The sequence below is a fragment of the Tenrec ecaudatus genome, chromosome X (genome assembly GCF_050624435.1).
Source record: "Tenrec ecaudatus isolate mTenEca1 chromosome X, mTenEca1.hap1, whole genome shotgun sequence".
Classification (NCBI taxonomy): domain Eukaryota; kingdom Metazoa; phylum Chordata; class Mammalia; order Afrosoricida; family Tenrecidae; genus Tenrec; species Tenrec ecaudatus.
The window spans coordinates 123,484,788-123,497,277 of record NC_134548.1 but is presented as its reverse complement, the minus strand read 5'-3'; the positions used below and the strand labels follow the sequence as shown (position 1 = coordinate 123,497,277).

General features: G+C 35.8%; 1 protein-coding gene across 1 annotated transcript in view; it reads left to right on the top strand.

The window, feature by feature from the left end:
- The window catches only part of RADX (RPA1 related single stranded DNA binding protein, X-linked), a 55,354-nt gene extending 43,340 nt beyond the window's left edge, over positions 1–12,014 (top strand). Inside the window, exons 13-14 of the mRNA XM_075538445.1 lie at positions 6,036–6,200; positions 11,881–12,014. Of these exons, the coding sequence (XP_075394560.1) occupies positions 6,036–6,200; positions 11,881–12,014 (299 nt within the window). The remainder of the gene's footprint in view (positions 1–6,035; positions 6,201–11,880) is intronic.
- The last annotated feature ends 476 nt before the right edge of the window (positions 12,015–12,490 follow it).

Sequence of the window (12,490 nt, the reverse complement as noted above, 5' to 3'; positions counted from 1 at the left end):
TCCTGCTCTTTCAAGTGCTTGTGTGTGTAACATATTAAAAGGAAAATTATTCAATTATTCTGTTTGTAAATAAACTTCATATTCATTCCCATGAATTGTTTTGTATTATATGGGAATTCTTTGCTACAATTTTTATTCAGAAGTTCTCTGTCCTATAGAATCTCTGTGAATCAGAATTGACTTGATGTCAATGGGTGGGTTGGATCCATTAAAACCAACTAAGTTATCTCAGCTGTATTACAAATAATTTAAAGGTTTGTAGCTTGTGGCAATAAAAGTAGAAATCAAATGTGAAGAAAGCAGTTACAATTCTACCGACCAACACTAATTCATGTTAGATTAAGTCAACGCTTTTATTTACATTTTATATCCTTCCTGCTTTTAAGTAGACTAAGGTGGCTTACAGGGTTAGACCCCCACCCCCCAAAAAAAATCCGCCAGCATAGAGTCAATTCCAACTCATAGCGATTCTGTAGGACAGAGTAGAACTGCCTCCTTGGGCTTCTGAGGCTGTAATTCTTTATAGGAGCAGACTGTAATTTTTTCTCCTTCAAAGCAACTGTTGATTTTAAACTGCTGACCTTTCAGTTAGCAGCCCAACGCATAACCAACCACACCAACCATTAGTTCTCCTTTTACAGAGTTAAAGGGGAGTGGAAAATGCACAGTTTATGGATAAAGCAAAACAGAATGCGTAAAAAGAAAGAGGAAACATAGGCGTTACCTGCCAATAACCAAAGTACTACCATTTAACACTAAATTTCACTGTGCTCTCTGGCCAAAGAAAGATGGATTTTTTTCTGATTAGATATTTAATTTAAGAGCTAAAACAAACAAATATATTTTAATCTAATTCCCTGGCTAAGTAGAGGCCAGACCATAATTAGAAATCAGGTCTTCTGATTATCTAAATATATCTCTTATTTAAGGGAAAACAAACACTAATATGAAAGAACTGTGTTATATTTCTCTTGAACAAAATTCAGGTCTGAATTTATTGCATAAATTGCACAGTAAGTTTCAGTTTTATTTTTTAAAGCTATGGATATGTTCTTAAGTTAGTTGCATGTCATTCATATCTGATCATTAGTCCTATCTTAAGAGGAATTTCTGCAAAGTAATATGTTTTTATTTTAAATATTATTAGACCCAAACTAAAACCCCTCACTGCCATAAATTCCAACTCATAAGTGACCCCCAGAACAGAAGAAACCCATTGCTGTGCGCGTCTGAGGCTGTAAATCCTTTGGGGAACAGGAAGCCTCATCTTTCTCCTGCAGAGAAAGCAGCTGTTAGTTTTGAACTGCTGACCTTGCAGTTTAGTAGCCCACCTTGTAACCTACTACACCACCCGGGCTCCTTTTATTATTAGATAATAAATAAAAATGCATTCCTTCAAAGGTTTACTTAGGACACAGATAAAATCTAGAGAATTAAGAAGAATGAGACTAGATTCAGTGATTTTCAATCAACATTGGTTGGCATGGGTGGTCTATCAAAATTGTTTAAAGGGAGATCTATCTATGCTTCTTAAAATGTTGCTACATTCTTCTATTAGAGCAGCCAAGCCAACTGACATAACCCCTTCTTTCCATATTATTTGTACCCCCTAAGGCATGCCTCCTTCCTTATTAAAGCTCACATGGAGCTGTTAGCTGCGTAGTATCAGGCTTCCTCAATGGTTACATTTTCCATCTGTCCTATCCCACTGGAATATGCTTGATTTCATTTCTTAAATGGAACAACATACTTGATAGTATTGGTTCCAGAGCTAGCCCACAGCTGCCATGCCTCCACTCTGTCCTTTATTCTACTGCATAATGGAAGTGATTTAATCAGTAAACATTAAGTACCTGCTATCAAATTTTGAGTCCCCGTGACGCTTGTTAGGTAAGCATTGAACTGCTAATCACAAGATAATCAATTCCAACTCAAAAGTCATTCCAAGGACGAAAGATAGGGCTATCTGCTTCTGTCAAGATTTACAGCCTCTGAAATCTTATATATGAGTGAGACTCGACAACAGTGGGTTTAGACTAAAATTTTATCAGTGCAATACGTGGTTTTTCCACATTTTAACATATTTGAACATCACTGTAAATTTTACATTTGATGTTATACTATTGTTTAGCTGGCATCATTTTTCTTTTTTAGCCCTGGTGACACAGTGGGTAAGGCATTCAATTGCTAACCACAAGGTTGGTGGTTCAATCCCACTAGCAGTATTGAAGGAGACAAATGAAGCTCTGGTAAAGATTTAGGGTCTCGGAAACCCTATATATGGCTGCGGTGGGTTGGAATTAATTCAGGGGCAGTGCCTTTGATTTTTGGTTAAATATTATATATAACAATTATCATATTACAATCATTGACATCTTGGATTCAACACAGTGTCTATTCCAGCACTGTGCTAGATTAAGAAGTGACGAATTTTACACACACACACACACACACACGCGCGCGCGCGCACATCTCATTGGAATGTGTGCAGAATTGGGGAGAAAGTTAAAAAAATTGCATATAATATTAGTATATTTTATAAAAGAAGAATATGTACTTATGGGCTTAATGTTGTATTGCCCCATGCTTTAGAATATAGCAGGGGTATTTTGTTACAAATACTTTGGTATTAAAAGTTATTTAAGTAAATTCTGTAACAATAAATCATCATTGAAGTGCATTATACATGCTCACTGGGGAAGATTTTTGTGTTTATCTCTTTGGGGAATGGGAATATGAGTGAGTTTAATATCTTAAATATCTTTAAGATATTAAATTCTAGTATTGGAAATTATGAAATGTACCTTTACTTAATCACTTTAACACATACTTTAAAAGTCAGGCACTCTTCTGGATGCTGAGGTTATATGTTGTGAGCACAAAAGAGAAAAATCCTGGCCTTCAAAGAGTGATAATGGAGTTAAAGCTAGGAAAGGTGGTGCGGCGGTAATATCCTAGGAAGAGCATCAGCTTTAGATAAAGTGGTCAGGGTTGATATCCCTAAGAGAAGAGCAATCCACCAGAAACCTGAAGGAAAAAACCATGTGTCTGCGGCAAGAGTATTCTAGGCCCAGGAATAAATATGGAGGCCCGGAGGCATAATTATACATTTGCACTATAAACTCTAGTTTTAATCAAATAACTGAGACAAATTTTATTAATTATAGTGAAGCTAAACTGACAGTATTTTTTATTTATACAGATACTCCAAATACTATAAGTGCCACACTGATAATAAAACTACTTTCCTGCAAATATCAGGATTTCCAATTTCTCATTTTTTCCCAATTCTGAGGCACATTCTTCACCTTTCCAATTTAAAATGAATCTTACAGTCAATGGGTACATTTAATGTAGTTTCCTTTTTGTCAAAATTTGTGATGACATTGATGGCATGTGACAGTTGAATTTAGTCTTAGCATTAAGGAAACAAGTAATCATGTACATGGTAATCGTGTACATATACATTCACAGTAGTTTCAAAGTATAGCTAAGAGCTGTAGGGTAGCTATACTTCTTTTTTTTAAGCTATACTTCTTATAATACTGAATTGAATCCTTAGTAAGCACTAGATAATTATTTTAGTTTAAGAATACCAGATTTTAGTTATCCTTAAAATGCATTAAGGGACTCTTAGTTGTATATGAAATTAAATTAGATTGACTGTCATTTTTCCACAAATAGCAAGGAAGAAACTTGAATTACTGGATCAGTTTGAAACTTAACAAGAAGCCTTTGTTTCCCATCAATTGCACTTATGCGATACTTAAGAATGATTGTTGGGTATGAATAAAGGCCATATTATGGTCTTAATCTATAGCATAGGTTCCCAAACTTATTTGGCTTACTGTGCACTATTCAGGAAAAAAATTACTCAACACTCCCTTTCCCCCTCAGCAGTGATAAAATTTTATACTAGCCCATAATCTAGGTCCTAGAAATCGTGAATGAAATTCCCCTGAATCATTCCAGTGTCCCCCAGGGGGCAGTATTGCTCACTTTGGGAAACACTTCTGGGAAGTCTCTTAATCCATGCTAGCTGACTTGGACCCACACAAAAAAATGACAGACCATTGGTTTGGTTTGTTTTATATTATTGCTCGGTTTTGCTCTGTCTTTTTTTTTATGCGTGTTATTATCTCCACAGGCCTGTCTAAATAAAATAGGCTGCATGAACAATCTCGAGGAGAAAACAACAGGACCAACAGTTCCAGGGGGACATGGGAGAGGGGGAGGTGGAGGGAAAGGAAGTGGTATTAACAAACCCAGGGATAAGGGAACAACAAGTTATCCAAATCGGTGGTCAGGTGGGAGAAGGAGGCCTGGTAGGGAGTGATCAAGGGTAATATAACCAAGAGGAATTACTGAAACCCAAATGAAGACTGAGCATGATAGTGGGACAAGAAGAAACTCAAGGGAAATAGAGGAAAGAGCTAGGAGGCAAAGGGCATTTATAGAGGTCTAAATAAAAGCATGTACATCTGTAAATATATTTATATATGATGATGGGGAAATAGATCTATGTGCATATATTTATAGGTTTAGTATTGAGGTAGCAGATGGACATTGGGCCTCCACTCAAGTACTCCCTCAATGCAAAAATACATTGTTCTATTAAATTGGCATTCTATGATACTCACCTTCCTGAAACAATCGCTGAAGACAAAGTGGGTGAATAAGTAAATGTGAAGAAAGCTGATGGTGCCCAGCTATCAAAAGAGATAGTGTCTGGGGTCTTAAAGGCGTGAAGGTAAACTAACGGCCATCTAGCTCAGAAGCAACAAAACCCACATGAAGGAAGCACACCAGCCTGTGTGATCACGAGGTGCCGAAGGGATCAGGTATCAGGTATCATCAGAATACAAAAATCATATCATTGTGAATGAGGGGAGCAGTGCGGAGTGGAGACCCGAAGCTCATTTGTAGGCCACTGGAGATCCCTTACAGAACGGTCTTGGGGAGGAGACGAGCCAGTCAGGTTGCATTGTAGCAACTATGAAACATACGTCTTTCCTCTAGTTCTTATATGCTTCCTCCCCCTCCCCCACTATCATGATCCGAATTCTACCTTACAAATCTGGCTAGACCAGAGGATGTACCGTGGTAAAGATAGGAACTGGAAACACAGGGAATCCAGGACAGATGATCCCTTCAGGACCAGTGGTGTGAGTGGCGATACTGGGAGGGTGGAGGGAGGGTGGGTTGGAAAGGGGAAACTGATTACAAGGATCTAGATATAATCTCCACCCTGGGGTACAGACAACAGAAAAGTGGGTGAAGGGAGATGTCAGACAGTGCAAGATATTAAAAAATAATAACTTGTAAATTATCAAGGATTCATGAGGGAAGGGAGATGGAGGAGGGAGGGGAAATAGTATCTGATGCCAGGGGTTTAGGTGGAGAGCAAATGTTTTGAGAATGATGAGGGCAATGAATGTACAAATGTGCTTTACACAAGTGATGTATGTATGGATTGTGATAAGAGTTGTATGAGCCCCTAATAAAATATTTTTAAGAAAAGAAAAAAAATGACAGGCATAGGTCAGAATTCTTAGTAGTCATTTCCCCTTAGCATTTTTTAATTTAACTGTTTATCGCTCTAATGACAAATGAAACTGGACCTTTATGTTTGAGAAGATATGGGACCTAGTTACTACCAACGTTGGCCTGGCTTGAATCAGACATTAATAATTTTTATTGAAATAAAGGTACCAATAATCATTTCAGAATTCTCCTTCTCCATGTTGGTATTTGTCATAGGTGACCAAGGAAATTCAGGCAGCATGCCTTCATTTATGAAACCTGGCTACTGTCCTTCTGAATAAGAAGATTTAAAATTTTTATCCCTTGGTAAACATTGAATTTTTTTCAGCAGTGGTGATAGGTAGCACTGAATTCTTTTAACCAATGGCAGGTATGCTATTTTGAAACAGATTTTTTTCAGGTAAAAAATTCGGATCAAACAGGCAAACTTGGCCTCATGGACAGCCTATACTAACGACTGCATTTTTTAAAATGTGCACTTTTTATAACAGGTCTGAACCATGAGATAGCAATTGATGTTGCATTCATGCCCATGTATTGTTCCAAAGATGTCCATGAATCACAAATCGACAAATTATTAAGCTCCATGAATTACAGCTGTGTGTTTCCACCGGAAGCAACTGATGACAAAACTGACAATCAAAGAGTACTTGCAGGTAAGTCAGTCTTGGTGATAAGTATACTAATCATTCTTTTCACTCAGAACATAAAATGAATACACATTGTAAGCAACCTTAAGATTGTATTATATAAATAGTCTTAAATTATTCAATTAAAGACTTATTTGATATGACTACCCTAAGACATATAAGTGAGAATATAATTTTCAAGTAGATTGAATAAATGAATTGACTTCCAGGTAGACAATGACAGTGTTCTCTACAGTGCAATCCTACATGCAAATATTTCATTAGACATAAGTCGTATGCACATGAAATGGTACAAATTCAAACGGTACTATTCTGTCTTTACAACTAAGGCAAGATAACGTGCTCTTTTTCCCCTTATAATTATAAGATCATATTACTCCTGTAGTAAAGTATAATACAATTGTTTGCTTTTATAAATGTCTAGCTATTCAGGTACTATGCAATAAATTCCTTGAGAACTAATAGGAGTATATATAATCCCATACTGAAGCTCTTCAACCAACTGTTTAGTTTGTTATGCACACATGTATATAGAACTTCACATTTATATATACCTTTAAATTGACTGGATATGTGCAAATATAGTTATCATGTTCACTTTTTGTTATTTTGATTTCCTAAGCATGTAGTAAAAATTTCTAAAAGCTTTCACTGAATTTATCGAGAGAGTATATTTTAAAAAGGTCTTCCTAAGCTAATGAAACTCTTGAGTATTTGTTGGTTTTAAATCTGAGGCTTACAAACTCTGGTTTCAAAAGAAGTCACTTTGGGCAGTATTAGTTACTACAAGTTGAATTTGAGTACCCAGCTTTATAATAGTTGAGGTTTTCTATTTCACTCACAGCTCATTTTAGAAATGAAACATTAATTGATTTACAATATTTTTCTGAAATTGCAGCTCCGTAAACATTCAGAAATTGTTCATTCATCTAAGTTGTGCCCTAACACATTGTTTAAATATGTATATACTCCTTGCTTCATTTCACATTGCCCTCTGTTACACTTCTTTTGCTCTGATGCCCATTATTGATATAACGCATGAAGTTAAAGTTCTCAGCTACTAACATTTGTCCAGTCATCACTAGCACAGCCACTTGAAAAAATACTTGGACCATTTTGTTACAGAAATTCATATATGGGACAAGTATCATGGAGGAGAAAAGTAATGTGATCATCAAAAGCTTCATTGTGAATAGGATGTTACATTTTTTCATGATATAGCATTAAAAATAACACCAATCATAATAATGCCAGTTAGCTGTGTGTCTGGGCATTTTGCATAAATTATAATGAATGCTATCAAGGAACTTTCAAGACGAACACCTTTAGTTATTTATAGATAACTAAATTACAAATCAAATTGCAAATCTGTTACCAGCAGTATTCAAATCCAGTCTGTCTGATTATAAATTTTTCCATGCCTTCTATGATTCAAAACTGAAAGATTAAAAATATATATTTACATTTACAGTGGTATAACAAAGTACCTCAGAATATAACATTGGTGTTATCTTTTAAAAACATCTTATGAACTAGTTTCTCTTATTCAAAAATATATGCATGTTCATAACTTAAAAATTCAAACACTGCATAAAGGAACTACAAGTGAGAGTTCCCTTCTTTACTGTCCCAATTCCAGCCACCATTTGTTTAAGATATCCAATATTCATTTTCTTTGGAATCTCTTAGAAATTATTTCTGCATATAACAGTTCTATGTCCCTTGACACATACACATACTGTAACCCACCCAGATGACATAGTATGAAACAGATAGTTCCAGAACCAGCTTTGTCCCCTTTGACAAAATATCTTGGACATACTTCATATGACTACACAGAAAATTACCTCATTTTTTAAAAGCTTTTGGTTATGAATTGAGTGCAGGCTTACTGTTTACCATTCAACAATTCATGCGCATTTTATTTCATCTCGTTAGTTGTAATCCTCACAATGTAACATCACTCATCCCACTTCTTTCCTGTGGTTCCTATTCCCATTCTCCTCCTTTCCTAACCCTCCCTGGCTTCTGAACTTTGTCCTTGAACAAATGCTGCCCTTTGATCTCAAATGGCTAATTATTCTAAGGAGTCCATACCTTCCTCATGTTATTGTTTAGCTTATAGACCTGCCTATTGTCTGAAGAAAAATTGAGCCATGGGAGTGAATTCAGTAACTTCATTCTTTCTAATAACTACAAAGTAGTGAATGTGCTGAAAGTTATTTAGCCAATCCTCTGCTGGTGAACATTTCCATGGTTTCAAAATGTTTTTGGATAAACAAACAGTACTGTAACGGATAAGCTTATACATTTAAAGGTAATAAAAATGTATGATGAGCAGGGTTCCAGTTCACACAGGCATAGACTTATTCTACACACAATGTTTTACAACATGTCTCTTTGATCAGTGGCCAGCTGCAGAAAAGTTCTCACAGTAATACATTTGTTTCAGTCTTGTTAGGGTGACTCCCAAAAATGAGCCAGTTAGAGCAGTGGCTACCAATGGGATCTGCTGGCCATTTAAGTTCAAGGCCAAGGGGTCAGCTCAAAAGGTGATGGCCATTGTTTGTGGGGTAAACAAAGGAGCAATCATGATAAGTGTTCTTCAAGGATACAGGACGATCATGGGAGCTTATTAGGAAAGCTGCACTGGGGAGGAAAAGGCCAGGGAAGTTGTGCAGAGGAATACCCATCAGGACAATGCTTGTTCTGTGAGGGTGGCAAGGGTTGTCCTGTGAGAGTTTTATTAGGAAATAGCCCATCCACCCTCCAGCCCTTCAGACTTCTTTTTGTTTTCAAAAAGCAAAGAATTTTTAAAAGGCACAGGATTAGCGCCCTTTGCATATGCCAAAACTGCCATTTTGGTGTGATATGCTTTGAAGAACGCAGAATTCTTTGGAGGAAGGGTTTAAAAGTGGGAAATACAGCTTGCTCTTTTTGTTTAATAAAGGTGTCTATCATTTGATAGCAATATTTTTTACTTACCTTCATATATCTGTGTGCCCTTGTGCACTTATACAAAGACATCTGCGAGGTAAATTCCTAGAATATTGATCAAAATGTGTATACATTTAAAATTGTTACAGATATTATCATTTTGTCCTCTAAAAAGTTTATACCCATTTATATTTTTAACCAAAACCAAGAGTACAAGTTTACTCACACCCTTATAAACACTAGACATGATCACTTTGTTAATGTTTGGTATATTGATAGACAAAAAAAGAAAAGCTCATTATTTGCATTTTTATTCCTGATCTCCTGCCCTGTACATCTTCATATTTTTGTTTTCTCTGTGCACAGCTAGTTTTATTTTTTCTATTTTTCTATGGCAATTTTTTCTTATTGATTTGTTTTCTTTTGAATATTAATAAAGTAACCATTTATTACATGTGGCAAATACTTTTATCTAGTCTGGCATTTAAACAATGCAAGGTTTATTTTGATCTTTTAAAAAAAGTTTAATCTGCTCAAATCTATCAGTCTTTGATTTTGTAGCTGCCGTTTTTTCCAACATGCCTAGTCCTAAATTATTTTTATAATTCACTGTAGACTTTGCGATTTCATTTTTATAACTTAAAATTCTAAACCACTTGGGAGACATTTATTGAATGTAATATCCTAATTGGCATTATCATTAACTATCGAGTATGTGAATATATATACTTCCTACTTTTTGAAAGCATGAATTAACTTATCTAAATGATAAATATTATAAAAGTATAGCTTGATTTGGGAGCCCTGGTGATGTAGTGGTTACATACTGTGCCACTAACCACAAGGTTAGTAGTGTGAATCCACAAGCCACTCTGAGGGAAGAAGACTTGGCTTTCTGCTCTTTGAAGGAGTTACAGTCTCAGAAACCTACAGGGGCAGTTCTATTCTGCCCCATAGGAGTCACTGTGAGTCAGAATGGACTCGATGGCCATTGAAGTTGGTTTTGTTTTGGGGGTAGTTTGCTTCAGAATGATTTGTAACACAAGGAAATAATAATTGTGTTATTCTTGTTAATCAGAGTTTAAATAGCACACCGTTTTATAAAGCAGTTTGGAGTGTGCTGCAACTAAAAAGCTACTCCAGCGTGTCTGTGAACACAATAAAGTTTTATTTAGACATCAAGTCAGGTCTGATCCAGCCGGGATTCAATAATCCAGTCTGCTTCGATCTTGTTGCGGCCCTATAATGGAACAAATGGTGTCTTGGGTTGGCAAACAGAGGAAGAGAGAGACTGAGGAGAAACTGGCTTTTAATTATGTTGAACAAGAAGTAATGTATCAGTTCCACGCTCATTCTAATTTGCCAGAACCTGGTGCCAATCTACTAGCAAGGAGGGCCAGGGTATGTTGTCTTCCCATGTGGCTTAGAAAGTAGAAAGCCAAGTGGGGAACACATAGCATTTGCCACATTCACCTTATGTGTTGGTATTGTTCTTCCCCACCCCAAAAAGTGAGTTTTTTGTAATTCTAACATTTGAAAATGAAGCTATTATATAGGCAAAATCTGCAATTGTTTAAAAAGTACTATTATGTGATGTGAATAAAAACATCTTATTTTGATGATAGGTTTCCTTAAAGCTGATTATTGCTTATATTAAATTAACACTATGTGTCACCCACAATTCTAGGTGCTTTACTTGTATATGGGTAAACAGAAAAGGATTGCTACTTGGGATCCAGTTCATACATGCATAGGTTTATTCCAAATAATACATGTTTAAATTTATCTCTGGAATCAGTGTACAGCTACATACAAGTCCTTTCAATATATAATACGCCTGTTTTAGTGTTGTTAGCCCACCAAACCAGTGGTTCTCAACCTTCCTAATGCCGTGACCCTTTCATACAGTTCCTCATGTGGTGGTGACCCCCCCAACCATAAAAGTATTGTCGTTGCTACTTCATAACTGTAATTTAGCTACTGTCATGAATCGGGCGACTCCTGTGAAAGGGTCGTTTGTCCCTCAAAGGGGTCGTGACCCACAGGATAAAAAACACTGCACCAAACTCACACCTACTGGCATCAAGTCAATTCCAACTTCTACTGACCCTTTAAGACAAAGTAGAACTGCCCCTTTGGTTTCTGAGACTGTAAATCTTTATGGGAGCAGATAGCCTCATCTTTCTCCCGTGGAGCAACTTGTGGATTTGAACTGCTGACCTTTTAGCTGGCAGCCCAATGTATAAACCACTGTACCACCAGGCCTCCTTTAGTTCTGGAGCCTTCAAAATTAAAGGATATTTTTTATACCATGGAAAAAATATTTTGAAGTCAAGGCTAATAAAAAGTTTTAAATACAAAATTTTAAACTAAGTGGACATCTTCCCAAATCATTGAAGTTTTGCAGCAATTTACACATGTTTTAAAAAGTTTTAAATCGGTCATAAATGACGTTGAAATATATCTAGATTTACTCAATTCTGCGTACAAAAAATCCATAAAACTAAATATGATTTGGGATTACCAACCCAGGACTTGATATTATTAGTGGTATCTGTCAGAAGTGTTCATCTTCATCTTTAGAAGTTACTGTAACATGAGTATGTGTGAGAAATTAAAAGATAAAAGTGATGAGGAATACTGTTAATATTTTAAGAAAAAATCATCAGTTTATGTGATGCAAAATGCAAGGAAATATTAAACTATTTTACAATACTTACCATCTGCTTTTTTTTTTTTTTACTGTTAGGTGATATTATAAAAGCAGTAACTGAACTGAATAAAGCCCATGTCATCAGTATCTTGGATATCTGTAATTTGGGTGACAATAAAATCGAAGTCTGTTTGCATAAAATTTATACTCCAGAGAATATTTATGAATAGTAAGAAAATGTGATTATTAGGCTAACAAGGGAACACTGCTTTGAAAATATCCTTGTTGGTAGTTTCAGTAAGAATGACATAGTTATTAAATGGCCTTATATTTGTCTTGCATTTGGTGCTAACATATTTCATTGTATTATAAAGGTCATGAAAACCCAACCGTTGTGTATCAAGAAAAGTTGCTTTTCATCTATATGACTATTATCTTGTCTTGTAATAATTTATGTTCACTGTCCCATTTGTGAAATGTGCTTTCATCCTAAAGCTTCCGCATAAAACATCCTAATTCACAGAACTAACTTTTCAAGGATATTTAACATCCTTATAATTTAGTCATATTTAAAGAGAAAATTTGAATTGTCAATTTGAAGGGTAGATTCTCCTAAAGTGATCCTCCTGCATTTTTCATAACCAAGGTAGAATCTATCCTTTTTAAAAGTGCAAATGGATTGCAAATAGTCCAATTGCCCTTGTAA